This window comes from Phyllostomus hastatus, unplaced genomic scaffold, assembly GCF_019186645.2.
Source record: "Phyllostomus hastatus isolate PE091 unplaced genomic scaffold, TTU_PhHast_1.1 phas_contig_86, whole genome shotgun sequence".
NCBI lineage: Eukaryota > Metazoa > Chordata > Mammalia > Chiroptera > Phyllostomidae > Phyllostomus > Phyllostomus hastatus.
Window position 1 is genome coordinate 67,553,788 of NW_025333977.1, and position 15,524 is coordinate 67,569,311.

General features: G+C 41.9%; 1 protein-coding gene across 2 annotated transcripts in view; it reads left to right on the forward strand.

Moving 5' to 3' along the window:
• CRYBG3 (crystallin beta-gamma domain containing 3) overlaps nt 1-15,524 on the forward strand; it is a 121,518-nt gene that overhangs the window by 26,092 nt on the left and 79,902 nt on the right. For both annotated transcript variants that reach the window (XM_045850868.1, XM_045850869.1), the window contains exon 3: nt 8,537-8,985. In XM_045850868.1, the coding sequence (XP_045706824.1) occupies nt 8,537-8,985 (449 nt within the window). The remainder of the gene's footprint in view (nt 1-8,536; nt 8,986-15,524) is intronic.

Sequence of the window (15,524 nt, forward strand, 5' to 3'; positions counted from 1 at the left end):
ATAATCAAGGAGTATCTAGTGCACATTACTGTTAGTTATTCGAGATTCATAACACTTATTTTTAATCTTACCATAAGTAAGTCATTTACTACAAAGAGCCACACTCTTTTTTTATTGTTACCACTGTTTATTGATATATAAAAATAGACTTGAGGCTCAATATCATCTCACTGAGGAAAACTAGTCACTAAGTGTTCTTTAAATTAATGCCCATACTGAGAATACAGTAGTACTGTGTAGTAACATGAACATTAAATTTATGCACCTGTTCGTATTTTGATTTGTGTAACTCTTCTTTCCTTGTTTGTTTGTTTTTTTTCAACTCTTTCTCAGAGGTGAAATGGTAGTCAGATGTAAATACATTAAATGTTATCTTGGTTAGAGAAAAATTTATTACTGAACTAATTTTAAAAATTAGTTGTGACCTTAATAACTGCTTGCTATTATCTTTCCTCAGTGATACAGATATAATAGCAGCAATATGACATCAGTATAATACAGAGATTTTCAGATTTTTCTTTTTCAAACACACAAACCCTTTTTAAAAGTATTTCAACTGTTTCATTCTTGCATCTCTGTATATAAACAGATCCAAGCAACACGTCCCCGTTGATGAGAGGAGTGGCCCGGAGTCTCGCAGCCAGCCACTGTTCTCTGACTCTGCCAACCACGGCGCCGTTTTGGAACAGTTTTAAAAGCATATGTGCAGTGACATATCTGGGCTAAAATCCGAGATCTCCATGTGGTCATAGCTTTGTAACCTTGAAAAATACACTGGACCTCTCTGAACTTTGGCTTGCTGATCTGTAGTAGAGGGTGTTCAGTCCTACTTCACAGAAGTGCTTTTGCATGGCCTGAGGTGACATTGACGGCACTATCCCTGACACAGGCCAGCTGCTCGGGAACAGTTGCCTTCCCCCATAGGAGGTCTGGCTAAGACTTAGAAATGACTCTTTGCTTGACAGTGGTACTGATTTTTTTCTGGGAGAATGGTATAGAAATCAGCTATTAGAAACATTGATTCTTGACAATATTTGAAAGAAGGCATACACGTGAAGGTATACATATCGAACTTTAGCTACCAATCAGAAAGTCCCGCCCCCGATTGCTTCTGCACAGTCTGAGTGCTGTCAGGATGCCCAAGATGGAGATGACACTCTGTCACTGTGCCATCAGATGATGAAAGGGACAGCCAGGGCTTAAGCCTGTCAGTGTGGCTGGTGCTGGTCTGAGGCGTTGATACCTCAGAATCTTGGGGTGTTGAATGTAGCGTGCGGTATCTGGTTTGATTGCAGCAGCATCTACCTGCTATAGACCTAGCGTGGTCCTGCTTTGCAGTACAGTGGAATAGGAAACCTTATCAAAATGGAAACTGAGTTTGACCATCAGGTACGTCCTCCAGAATTTGGTTAGTAGGTTCTCCTCCATAGGTGCCAGATATTGAGAACATTGAAAGGGACTCCAGAAGAATTTAAAACATGTTTTATCCTGGTCCAGTGTTTTCCCCGGAGAAGTCTGTACACCTTGACAGGAAGGTGTGGCTGTTCCCCTGTGTTGTGTCATGTTCTTTCTCTTCTCACCTCACACACCTGCCCTGGTAGATTTGATTTCTGCCTATGCCTCAGCCCGTGACAAAGCTCATCTCCATCCCTCCAGTCCTGAGCGTCCGGGTGGCTGACTGAGCCCGTTTCATCAAGTGGCCTTTCCTGTGAATGTCACTGGGTATGATGAGATTTGACATACCCCAAGAGTCGAATTCAGTGTATTTCATCTTCATTTCCTTCTCTTTCTGCATTTCCCGTCCTGCTAGTGGGCCTAACCTTTACATCTGGGAAGGATTCTGCGATTTCATTTTCCGCCTATCATGTCAAGGCCCATCAGCAGCCCATGTTTCTGTCCACACCCATTGCTTCCAGAGAGCTCACACTTCCCTTGTTTAGATCAGCGACTTCTACCTCTTTTTCTCCTGACACGCGTGCTGCATGACTGTCTTGGGTCACTTGGAGTTAAGGGCACTTGTTTAGCACATAGATATAACTACATTCCTTTATCAGAAAATACATGGACATGAAAAATTGAATGTAACATCACAGATATATAGTCCTGATTTTCCATTCTACAGCATTTTTAAAAAGTGAGATTTCAGCTTGCTAACTAATTTTAGTAACAAATTATTTGTGACATCTCAGAACCAGTCACAGCACTGGTGTGTCATGACATAAAAGTTGCATATAATTTATTCCTTATGTTAAATGGTGACCAGCTTAGGGCAAAATAGTTGATGGCCAACCTATTTGCCTGTTCTAATTTTTTAGTGGAAAAATAATTCTGTGATAAAAATGTTATCTTTTAAGCAAAATTACTTTAACAATGGCAGGATAAGTAGTTTATCTCTGTGAAATCCATTTACTGAAAAATATTATTGATGCAAATACATCTGTAGTCTATATGAAGTTAAACAGACAACCCACCAGAAATCAAATTAATTATGCTAAAAGTAAATAAAGAATGATGTTTACTTAAAAGTTTAGCACCATCTGAACTATAGCTAACTCAAGATATCAGTAATAATTAACTGATAATAAATATTTTCCTCAAAATTGAGAAAGTTTCAACTCTTGGTGGTGGAATTTCAGTTATCCGCAAATTTGTCAAGTAATGTGTATGGCCACATGTCTTGGGAGAAAGCTAACTGGAATTCTGTAGTAAGCAGCTGCCTTTTATGTATGAATGCCAGTTTTTAGTAACTGTTAGTCATTTTAGGTAGTAGTCCCACTCATAATGGAAACCTATGAAATTGTTGCCTTTGCCTCATGGTGACAGGGAAAACAAAAGACTTAGGGGTGGCCGTTGGAAGATCACACATGGACGGTGTCCACTCTGGAAAACCTGAGTTTTAGTAGGAATTTCCCAGTCAATGAGAGTGAGAGGTAAATGGTGTCAGCAGTAGGAATAGCATTGTGCAATTCCTAGAAAGGCAGTGGAGGAGACAGGAGAGGGGAGAGAATGAATGAGTGGTATACAATGCCATTAGACACCGTAAGCATAGTGAGTGACCAGAGGTGACATTGGAGGACACAGGAGCTACATCCACCAGGACCCTGAGTGCCGTGCTGGAGATCTCAGATTTTATCCTGATGGCAGCACACAGCCCATGGCCTTCAAGGATGATCACATTTGAATTCCAAAAGATTGCTCTGCCTTTTGTCTGAAGAGTAGCCTGGGGGACTGTAGTACAGGGAGGAAACAAGTTAGGTCACTGTGGCAGTACTCTCGGGGTCATGGTGTCTGACATTCTCTCTGACTTTTTTAACAAGTGGGGAAGTTACGGCTTACAGAAAATGGAAGAACGGAGGCACAGCATGGTCACGCTCCATCTGGGATGTACTGAGTCTCAGGTTCCAGGGAAGCATCCAGGTGGATGTGGGTATCTGGTCCATTGTTGGACATACAGTCTGAGCTGAGAGTACAGATCTGGGAATCCGATTAATTAAATCTGGGAAATGAGATCTCCTAAGAGGATGCAAACACAACATAGAAGACCAGGACAGGAAAAAAAAGTGCATTGAGTTATGAAATGGGACAGGGTCTCTGCGAGAGATCAGGGCCACAGCGCTCTAGAGAGGAGGCCAGGTTGCTGGGCCTTAACAAGGGACTGGGGGGAACAGGAAAGACGATGGTGGGGGTTGCTCACTCCTGTTTAAGGGAGTTGGTAGTGAAGAGAGAGGAGAAGGCTGTCTCTGGACACTCACTTCTGAATCGTGGGCTTACAGAAGGGCAGATGCTGAGCTGAGGTTCCAGACAAGATGTCGGGACATAAAGTGGCTGGCACCCTGGTGGAGGAAGTAGCCCTGGGGGAGGAGGGTGAGTGCAGGTGCTGCTGCTGCCCTGCAGGTAGAGGGAGGTGGGGTCAGAACTAGAGGGGTATCTCCATAAAATAGAACAAGGGTGGCCGTGGGATAGTGGAGGGGGTAGTTTTAGGGGTGTGGGAAAGGTTAAGATTAGCTGCTGTGGAGAGTGGAGGAAGGTTGCAGACGGATAGCCAGCAGCAGCTGTAAATTGTGAATTGCCGACAGTCTGAATCTGCATAGCTGTGCATTTCCCTGAGGGTTTTTAAAGCACGACTCATTCATTTATATGGAAAAGATAAAACTGGAATTTTTCTGAGTGGGGATGACCAAGAAACAAACAAAAGAGGCTTTGAGGTTATTGGCCATATTTGATGTTTGGACAGAAAAGATAAGAACACTTGTAGGAACCGAAAGGGGGACTGGGTAAGAAGGGACAGGAGCTGTGCGGAGGCAGCAGAGCTGGGTGGGGGGTACCCCTGGGGCACTGGGTAGGAGTGCTGGGAAGAGGAGGGGGCGTGAGCACTGGGAATGCCTGCCTTGTGAGATTCAGAGGCGGGGCAGTTAAGGGCAGAGACAGCCCTGCAGGACCTAGGGAGCAGGTAGAGGCACAGTGGAACTGGAGGTTGTTAGAGGTGAGGAACCGGGGTGAGGGTGTCCTGAGGGATCAGCCTTCCTTATTATGTCCAATGAAGGTAGAGCCAGAGGTAGGAAGATGACCAAGCCAGCTGCTGGGGACAGTACAGGAAGAGTCTCCTGGCCCTTCCCTGCTTTCCATGCAACATACTCTTCCTTTGACGACACTCTTAATCCCTTGACCTCGTTCCCTGTGCCAGTCACTGTGTTGAGACAGCACCTGCCACCTGCTAGAGGCTACTCGAAGAGATGGTAGACAAATGCCAGACCCACAAATCAGCTTTTATATCACTAGAATGTAGCAGGGCTTTGGGTGTATTTTTCCCTGTTGCAACTAAGCACCTAGAGTAGTATCTTGCTGTTCATTGTTTATTAAAATAGTGAACACTTTAAAGTTTACATTGACCTTGACTGCTGCTTGGTATACCTGGTCTCAGCCTATTGCTGCATTGCCCAGAAACACTGTTCCAAGTCTCCTTGAAGTCCCAGCTCCACCTTGGGTCCCACCTTGAGCTTGTCATCCCTCTCCCTACTTTACAGAGGTCAGAACCAATTGTCAGACCTTCCTCATTGTCTTCTCTGCTTACAGAATTGCTCAGGCTTCAACCACTTTCTTACGACTTTATTTGGAAGAAGAGATGTTCCTATTCTTCTCCAAGGCTAATACTTTCCCTTTATTAGAAATGTTAGATGCACAATGCAATATACAGATGATGTATCATAGAATTGTATACTTGAATCCTAAAATTTTAACCAACATCACCCCAATACATTTAGTTTAAAAATATATAATGCTAAAAACAAGTATTGGAGACTATACTGGTTTCTGCATCTCCTCTCCTCTGCTTTTCCTTCTGAGGCCTGTCCTCTCTCGGCCAGCGTCACCCACTCCCCACCAGATAGGAGCTGACCCACAAAGCAGGAACAAAAAACAATTTTGTGTGTCTTGGATCTTAAATTGTCACCTTGTGTCTCACTTTTTTTAGTTAAATCTCTCAGAAGTGTCCCTTTCCATTTGCAACTGTTTCCGTTTGTTTCCTTGCCACTTACTCACTGCCCAGCACCTGGAGCTTGGGGCGCCCTCACAAATTCCTGAGCTGTAGTGACTGTTTCTCCTGCATTCAGAGGAGAATGCTCCTCATTCTCTTCATTCTCTTCATTCCTTCATGTATTGATCCAACACCTACTGGAGCATTTTTGGCTCTTATTGTCAGGTGCATTTCAGGTGCTAGAGATCACTGCAATGCATAAAACAGACAAAATTCCTTTCCCTTGTGGCTTTCACGTTCTAGAGGAAGAAACAGATATTACTTAATATGTGTTGTGTAAGCACAGGGCAAACAGCTGGTTTAGAACAAACTTAAAATTTTAATTACATAAATACAAAATGTTATTGTGTTTACTTGGAATAGCAGTGCTCTTTTCTGCTAGTTTTTGTTTTTAAATTTAGATACTATTTTCTGGCTGAGTGGATTTTAATTATTGATAAAAATATCTCTTAAGATTATTAAGGAAAAACTAAGCAACTATGACCTTTTAGAAAACTGAAAAAGAGTGCTCTTTAGTAAACTTAAGATACAGGAATTTTGGAAAAGCAAAGAAACTAAAAATTGAGGGGAAAGAGAAACCAGTGATTTTTTATTGTATGTATAAAAAACTCTAAAAATTAAATGTGAAAGCTTTTATTAATTTAGCAAAACTAGTTTAGAAACTAGTCTATTATACTTTGAAAGGAATTATCAAGTGAAAATAATTTAGGCAGTGAAATAAGCACTGTTTTTGACAGAAATTATTTGTCTTGAGATTTCATTGATAGTCAAAAAATGTGATCTCCTTGTCTCTTAATTCTCCCTTTTTTTAACAAATTTTTAAAAAGATTTTATTTATTTATATTTAGAGAGGGAAGGGAGGGAGAAAGAGAGAAACATCAATGTGCGGTTGCTGGGGTCCGTGGCCTGCAACCCAGGTATGTGGCCTGACTGGGAATCAAACCTGTGACACTGGTTCGCAGCCTGTGCTCAATCTACTGAGCTACGCCAGCTAGGGCTTAATTCTCCCTTTTTTAAACCATTGCACCAATATGATAAGACTCTGTGAATCCCTTAAGCTTTTTCAGAATGCAGAGTTGGGCAAAAGTAGGTTTACAGTTATGAGTATTATTATTATTTATTGTATTATTTTCCATAGGGACAACTGTAAACCTACTTTTGCCCCACCCTGTATTGATGATGATGTAATGAGTAGCTTACCCAGGATGAGCTCTCGTGCATACTAATTACAGAAAGAAAATCACAGTTCTGTTACTGTTGCCGTGTTAGTTCATTTGACTCAGAAGGAAACTTTGTGGCTGGAAATTACAAGACATGAAATGGAGTAAAGGACAAAAAAGTATGTGGATCTTTGGTACACATGAGCATTTTCACAGTGTCACCTCGCATACCTTGTGCTGCCAAACTCAGGGACATTTGTGTGGTTTGGGTGAGGAGAGGGCCCAGCTGGGTGTGGGCCCCTGGGATGGCAGTCAGAAGGCTGGCTGGAGGAGTGGAGACCAGTGGGATCGAGTTACACTTGAAACCAGTGAAAGGTGAGGCTTTCAGTGACTTTTCCGTTTCTGGAGAGGAAAAGCTGGTCGTCTTCTGAATGTACAGACTCACAAGTTACATTGAGGTTCTAACACACAGAAAAATGCTGTGTGTGTCCTCCAAACTACTCTGACACCCACGGTGGGAAAACTTAAAATATCATTTGCTAAGAATTAATTTCCTGGGTTAATGGGTTCTACACATGTATTTTTGCAACCTTTCATATGCTAAATTTTATTAGTAGTTAGTGGAACACTCTTAAACTGTTTTGAATTTAGATTAAGACATGGAATGAAGTGAACAAATAACATTATAATCAGGAAGCCTCTTGGCTTCCTGAAGATCAGCTTCTTGCAAAACTTTGTCACGCGAACCTTCCGTGCCCTAAGGTGGTTTGTGCCTTGGTGTCCTGATCTTTCTCTGAGTCACACTTAAGCTTTCCTTTCAGAAGCACTAGTGAGCATAGCATGGGACAGATACGGTCAGGCACACATTCCTTTCACAGGTAGGTGAGTGAACATGTTTTGAAGGCAAAGCACGTTGGTACACTGGCCCGAAGCTAATGAAGCTTTAGGGGAGAGTGTGAGGCAGAACCCCAGCATGTTCTCTGATACAACAGTTTAATCTTCCCTCACACAGAGTCCACGGGAATGGGTCTGCTTTACTAGTACCTAGTTATGGGCAGGTAAAACACACTTCTGGAAGCAGTAATACCTGCAAGAATTCCCCATGCTGTCCATGGTTTGCATGAACTCATATATCAGAGCTATGTTTTTACTATGAAGAGTTTTTCTCTGGATTGATGTGCCATATTGCTGTCTTTCCTCATCTTCTTAAAGAACAGTTTTACACCATGTGGCAGCTTTGTGGGTTAACACAATGCTGAAATGATAGTCTATTTAGGTGTTATTTGTCTAGTGTACGAAGTGTTTGAAAATACTGTCCATTAGCTTTATAATAATAAAGGATAAATTTAAATACATACAAAGTTTGCTGGGATCTGTTCCTTTACTTACGCCCCCATACTTAACCTTTCACTCTTCTCATTTTGTCCCTCACATTTAACTCCCTGGAAGCTGGTACCTCACTGAGCAGAAAGAAGGGGAGGGAGAGGAGGGGCGGGAAAGAGAGAAGAAATGCACAAGGTCACCGTTTAGGGCTCCTTCAGAGGTCATGTCCTCTAGGAAGCATCCCCTGAGTTACCTCCTTGGCTCTCACCTCCACCAGATCAGGGCTGCTTTTCCCAGATGTGCTATGCCTCTCTCTCCAGGACATTTAATTACTACGTAGTGTTGTAAGGCTGTGTGTGGACTGTGCCCTTCGGCAGGTTGCAAACTTCCCAGGGGAACAACAGCCATCAGGCTTATTGATAACCGTATCCCTGGGTCTAGCTCAGAGTGCATCATGTGTATACGTCAATCTGCGTTATTTTTAATGATGATGCTTGTTATTGCTGTTTTGTTTTCAAAGATTCCCCAAAGTGAGCACAAAAGGAACCATGCTGAGAAACCAACCACTCTTCCAGTGCAAGAAGATGCCAGAAAGCCAAATGACCTTTCCAGTCCCACCTCAGATAGCAAGACTGGAGAAAGTGATCGGCAGCCAAAAGAAAGCTTTTTCCAGTTTCTTGGTAACTTATTCAGTATCTCTGGAAAATCATCCCTGGGTGAGGCCAAGCAATCTTCTATAAAAGAGGACCATGACAGAACTGAGAAAAGTTTGCCAAGTGCTGGGGACTGCCACGAGAAAGGGGTCAAGGAGGAGAGGGCGTCCCCCGGTGGCTCCCTGGGAACGCAGGCGCTTGCTGCGGACCAACCGGACTCTGCCTCGGATGGACAAGACTCCCCCATTGAACTCTCAGATGCCTTTTCTTTGGACACAACACAAGACAGCGATCAGGAAACCAGTGATTTTGTAAAGTAAGTTTAGAATTTACTTGAGCCAAAATTTGACCTTTTGGACCTAGCTTTTAATCTTTAGCTCTGTTCATCAAAGGGACTGGAAAAAGTATTCAGTAATGCTTCTGCTAGTAGATAAAAAAGATTATATGATTCTTTGTACCATACACGTAATCTAGGGCCTTTTGAGCTATTTTAGGGGGCGATACCAATACCTTTTAGGTGCTAGCTCTGTCATAGGACAGGGTTTATCTCTAATTTAAGACTTTCTTGAGTGCGGGTGTTTTCTGTGTCTGAATTGTTCCTGTATCAGGACAGGCAGTGTGTTCATTGTCTTCATCTGGGGAACAAATGTGGCCCTAAGGGTCGTATTCATGTTCTGTTGGGATCTTTTCTTTGTGGAATACAAGTATAGAGCTTAAGAAAAGAAATTAAATCCACTCTATCCATAAAACTAGCCTCATGAACTTTTCTACAACACTAAGAAACTGAAATCTTGCACAAATTTAGGGAGTACTGTGCCACGCCTGTGTTCTTTGCTTGATTAACAGTCACTGACTTGTTTTTCTTTTACTCAGATGAGCAAGAAGGAATATTTTCTTCTTTTATTTTTCAATTACAATTAGTATTCCATATTGTATTAGTTTCAAGTATAGAGCATAATGGTTAGATGTTTCTGTACCTTATGAAGTGATCACCCCAGTCAACCTAGTGCCCACAGAGCACCACACATAGTTATTACAATATTATTGACTGTACTCCTTATGCTGCACTTTACAACCCGTGACTGTTTTGAAACTGCCAATTTTTATTTCTTAATTCCTTCACCTCTTTCACCCAGCCCCTCTCTGATCTGGCAACCATCAGTTTAATCTCTGTATCTATGAATTTATTTCTTTTTTATTTATTTTGTTTTTTAAATCCCACATATACATGAGATCCTATGGTATGTGTCTTTTTCTGACTTATTTCACTTAGCATAATGCCCTCTAGGCTCTTCCATGTTGTTGCAAATGGTAAGATTTCATTCTCTTTTGTGGGAGAGTAATACTGCATTGTGTATCAGTACCACGTCTTCTTTATCCAGCATCTGTCAGTGGACACTTGGGTTGCTTCCATATCTTGACTGTTGTAAATAATGCTTCTATGAACATAGGGATGCATGTATCTTTTCAAATTAGTGTTTTGGATTTCTTCAGATAAATACCCAGAAATGGGATTGGTAGGTCATATAGTAGTTCTATTTTTAAATTTCTGAGGAACTTCCATACTGCTTTTCTTAGTGGCTGCATCAATTTGCAATAGAAGGATGTTTTCTACCCTCCAAAATGTGTATAACAACGTTGGGTCCGTTAGACATTTTGTGTAACAAAAATATTCATTCAAAACCAATAAGAATTTTTTTAAATTTTAATTTAACCTGTACCTGAGAATTGTTTTTATTATCTGAAGAGGTCGTCAATAACCCTATATAGTCAGATTTAGGTGAGAACTTAGGACCGTAGTTCTTCGTTGTTTCAAAGTGTCATGTGTGCACTTTTAGTTAGCTCCTCATAGCGAGCTTAGGAGGTGGGCGCCTACCCGGCCTACAGTTGTGAGGACTGGGATGTCCACGGAGATTTGTGTTTGCCTGTCAAGAGTGACTTGGTGGGGCTTGCCCTATCAGATGTTTGAATGTGCTAATAAGGCTACATTAATTGAGGCAACATCATACTGATGTAACATTTGCTACATTCAAATGTAAAAAGCTATTGTTCCAGGAGCTGGGATGTATAACTGGGCCCAGCAATAGACATACTTGTATATGTGTATTTTGTATATTTTTTATTTGAACTCTTGAATGGGATAGCATTACATATTCTTGTAGTAGAAAGGAAGACTTGGGGAAATTGGTCAACAAGGAGAAAAAATAAAAGCTAGATACTTCTCATTTTTAAAAAAAAAAATTCATCTGAGGATGTTTATTGTTGAGAGAGAGAAAGAGAAAGAGAGAGAGAGAGAGAGAGAGAGAAACATTGGTGTGAGAGAGAAACAACGATCAGTTATCTCCCATACACCCTGACTGGGGATCAAACCCACAAACTTTTTGGTGTACAGGACAATGCTCCAACCAGCTAAGACACCCAGCCAGGCCAATACTTATCTCGTTTTTTTAAGTGTATCTTATTGATTATGCTATTACAATATGTCCCATTTTTTTTCTCACCCTTATTCCCCTCTGCTCTGCACTGCCCCTCCCACCAGCATTTCCAACCCCCGCCCCATACACACACAGACACACCCCTTAGTTCATGTCCGTGGGTCGCATATATAAGTTCTTTGGCTTCTGCATTCCCTATACTATTCTTAACCTCCCCCTGTCTATTTTGTACCTACCATTTATGCTTCTTATTCCTTTTTCCCCCCACTCTCCTCCCCACTGATAACCCTCCATGTGATCTCCATTTCTTTGATTCTATTCCTGTTCTAGCTGTTTGTTTAGTTTGTTTTTGTTTAGGTTCAGTTGTTGGTAGTTGTGAATTTGTTGTCATTTTACTGTTCATAGTTTTTGATCTATTCCTTAGATAAGTCCCTTTAACAATTCATATAATAAGGGTTGGTGATGATGAACTCCTTTAACTTGACCTTATCTGGGAAGCACTTTATCTGCCCTTCCATTCTAAATGAAAGCTTTGCTGGATAGAGCAATCTTGGATGTAGGTCCTTGCCTTTCATGACTTGGAATATTTCTTTCTAGCCCCTTCTTGCCTGCAAGATTTCTTTTGAGGAATCAGCTGATAGTCATAGGAAATGCTTTGTAGGTAACTGCCGCCAGTAGGAAAAAAATGGTTAAAGCGGTTGTCTTGAGCAGCATTCTTCAGATGTGGCCCCGGGGCCAGTAGCATCGGCTTCCCTGGGAGTCACTGGAAATGCAGATTTTCTGCTTCAGACCCACTGACTCCTCACCTCTGAGGCGGGGCCCAGCAGTCTTCTAACAGCCTCTCCAGGTGATTTTGGTTCCAGAGGAATTCATAATGGTGAGGATTTTAAAGCTGTTATGTGGGAACTGGGTAGAATGGAAAGTTTGTGCTTTTTCTTTTTGGTTTTGATGAATACGTCATTAAACAACAACAAAAAACTTCCATGGGTGCAAGTCGTTTTAAAAGAAAGGTTTTATTAGGCCATTGCTGGCAAAAAAAAAAAAAAAAAAGAATACTGTTCTCAGCATGGAGTCTAGCCCACCAGGAGCATGGCCAGGCAGGAAATGAAACCAGAAAAGTCAGTGTTTGTGCTGCCTGTCCCAACCAGAACCACTGAGTAGAGACAGGGATTGAATCTGTTTGAGCACTTTATTCAGATGGCCGGTGATCTGAGAAAACAATGGGTCGTGTATCCCAGAAGACTGTCTTACATTTCATCTCTAGCTGACTTTTTTATCAGGAGAAGAAAAGTGTAGGTAAGGGGTTTGGAATTCAGGGAAAAGGTTAATCAGACAGGAGCTGCAGTCCAGCAGTTTTCCTTAGAACCTTTTCATCTCATGATTGGTGATTCTTTATCTGTGTCCTGGGCTGGGGACCTCTCTTCCTGCAGCACAGTGGCTCAGAGGCTCAGATACCATCTTGATTGCTTGCAGTCCCCCAGCACACAAAGGTCAAACTGCTTGTGGGTCTCCTGGAGTCAGGTGGGTCCAGCTATACACCCCAGTTCCTGAGACAATAGCTTTCTACATGCATTAATTAAGAAGCTTATTAACTATAACTTAAAGCTAAAGATTTTCCAGCTTTTGAGTTCCCCCAGCACTCCCCCACTGTTAATTTAAACTGTTTTATTTCTATGAGATCAGTTTCATGTGGAAGTAACCATTTTGCTGTTGAGCATGTATCTTAGCATTAGACAGTCTGGTAGGGGGTTTTGCAGATCCTTAATTGCAGATCCACATAAGAAGGCACATTGTATGCAACAACAAGCTATGCTACTGAAAAAGATGAGAGGAATAGAAACAACAAATGCCTCTAAGACCAGTAATACTAGGCAGCCAGGAGGTTAATTCAGACAAATCAATACCAAAGAATCCCTCTTTTTTTTGTTTTTTTATTGGACACCACGTCAATTACTTGCTTTACCTTATGCTTTGTGAGCTGTGACTTATCAGTCAGGTTGAAACAGCCAAGTCCTTTAAATTCTTCACATCCATGATTATGTCCTGAAAGGAAGTGGTCGGTAGCCACACAGTTCTCTAATGCTGCTTCTGGGACTTGTCCTGGTGCCTGACAGATGGCACCAATGGCTTGAGTGGCAGCATTCAAAGCTTTTGTCATAGCGCAGGCCAATCTACTTATTTCTATATTCAAAGAGGTTACCATGACTAGCATTATAAATATAGACAAAGATATATAATATATTCAGTGGGGCTAAAAAGGTGTGAATCTCTGTTGCAGCCAGGTGCGAGGGAGAATTTCCATCCATCCCAGGTGGGGTGGGGCCTGTGAGCCGTAAACACCGTCAGTCCTCCCAGACAGCACGGTCCCCCTGGAACTGTTCGCTGGGACATAGGAACAGACAGTCCTTCCACATGTTAGAAACCACCCTGCTGGCAATTTGATGTGACCAAAGGCACACAATACATTACTGGTGGTGTTGCAGTTCATCTTCACACCTGCTGAAAGCACAAAAACAGTTTTTAGTGCATTTGAGAAAAGTTGCCCACTCCCTAGCTAGGGCTACATTAATGACTTTTAAGGAAAACATTTCCCTGTCCTTTGGAGTTACCACAGGTCCCCACTTAAAAAATAACAAGAGTAGATTCTGTTCTTATTGATATGCTGAAACACAGTATAATTTCAAAGGCTTTCCAGGGGAGTACAAACACCCCCCTACACATGAAGTGAAAATCTGTTCAACATAGGTTCCTCCTGCAAGAAAAAGTCAGAGATGTTTAGAAAATTTTTTTTCTAATTATACCCAAATATTTTCATCTTGTTTGAAAGGAATAAGTTCTCCACAACGTGGGGTTAAATGAAAAGAATATAAGTCATTGTTTTCAAAAGACGACTTTCAGGTCTTCTTTTTATTTGGCAGTCCATTGTTTTTGTGGTGCTTTCTTTACTCTGGTGTGATGATTCTGAGGTGTTACTCCTGCCAATTTCGCCATGGTGGGGTGGTGAGAAGTACATCCCCAGGTCTAGTCCACTTTTCCTCCAGTTGGTTTTCTGGGGATCCTGTCTTCCAAGTCTTGAGTAGCACCCTGTCCCCAGGCTCAAAGGAATGCAGCAAACCTGTGGAGGAGAGGTTTCTGATACAGGCAAGGTCCTTAGTTACAGCTAAGGTCAGACTTAAATGTTGTACATAATTCTTTGCCTTCACTTCTTGATGTATATACATATCTCCCACCCTATTCATGGCCTGAAATACTCGACAGTGCACAATTTCATAAGGAGTCAATTGAATCCCACTTCAAGGAGCCACCCTTATCCTGAGTAGGGCAATAGGTAAAACTGATCCCAATGGAGATGAGTTTCTTGGCACAGCTTGGCTATATTTTTCTTCAAGGTGTGATTCATCTTCTCTACCTTCCCAGAGTCTGAGATCTCCTGCCTTGTGGAGTCTCCACTGGATTCTGAAAATTGACTAACCTTCCATGTAATTTCTGAAACAAAAGCAGGTCCATTATCACACCGGATGCTTCCGGGGAAGCCAAAGCAAGGAATTATGTCCTTTAGTAAGGCTTTCACTAACTCTGAGGATTTCTCAGTTCTGATAGGCTGGGCTTCTACCCATCCTGAAAAGGTGTCAACAAGACTAATAAATATTTCCATCCTTGGCACCTGGGTGAAGTCTGTTTGCCAGTCCTCAAACAGGCTCTGTCCTTCGTATTGTGTCCCTTCTTTCTTTTGATAGAGATCTGTCTTAGAGTTATTCTTCTGGCACATGACACACCTAGCAATTAGTTTTCCTAAGGCTTTCGGAATTCTAGAATGTGTGAGCCATGGTTTAATATAGGTAGTTAATGAATCCCTTCCGTAGTGAGTGGCCTCATGCAAATGCTTCATGACTGGCTCTACTAAATGTTCTGGAAGCAGCACAACTCCTTTCTTATTCTTTCTCCATCCACTGTCAGGACCTTCTTCATCACAACCCCAACCCTTAGCTTTCTCTAAGTCTGCAGTTGAATATTCAGGGTCAAATTGTGACATGTCTAGAACAGGTCCCAAAGGCATTATAAATGTTCCTTTAGCAGCCTCTTTCTTTCACTGCTCGATCAGCCAGACCCCTTCCTCTAGCCACGTCAGTGTCCTCTTTCTGATGCCCAGGCAGTGAATAACTGCCACCTATAAAGGTACCTGAACTGCTTTTAATAATTTTGAAATTTCTGTTGCATGCTTAATTTCCTTTTTTGGGGGGTCAGTAGTCCTCTTTCCTTCCAGGTGGAACCATATGAGTGCAAAATTAGGAAAGCTTACCTTGTGTCAATATACACATTCACTCTCTTTTCCTGCAACAGTTCCAGTGCCCTCATCAGTGTAATCAATTCACTTTCAGAGCAGAGGTTCCTGGCGACAAGGTCTTAACCTCTACTAGTT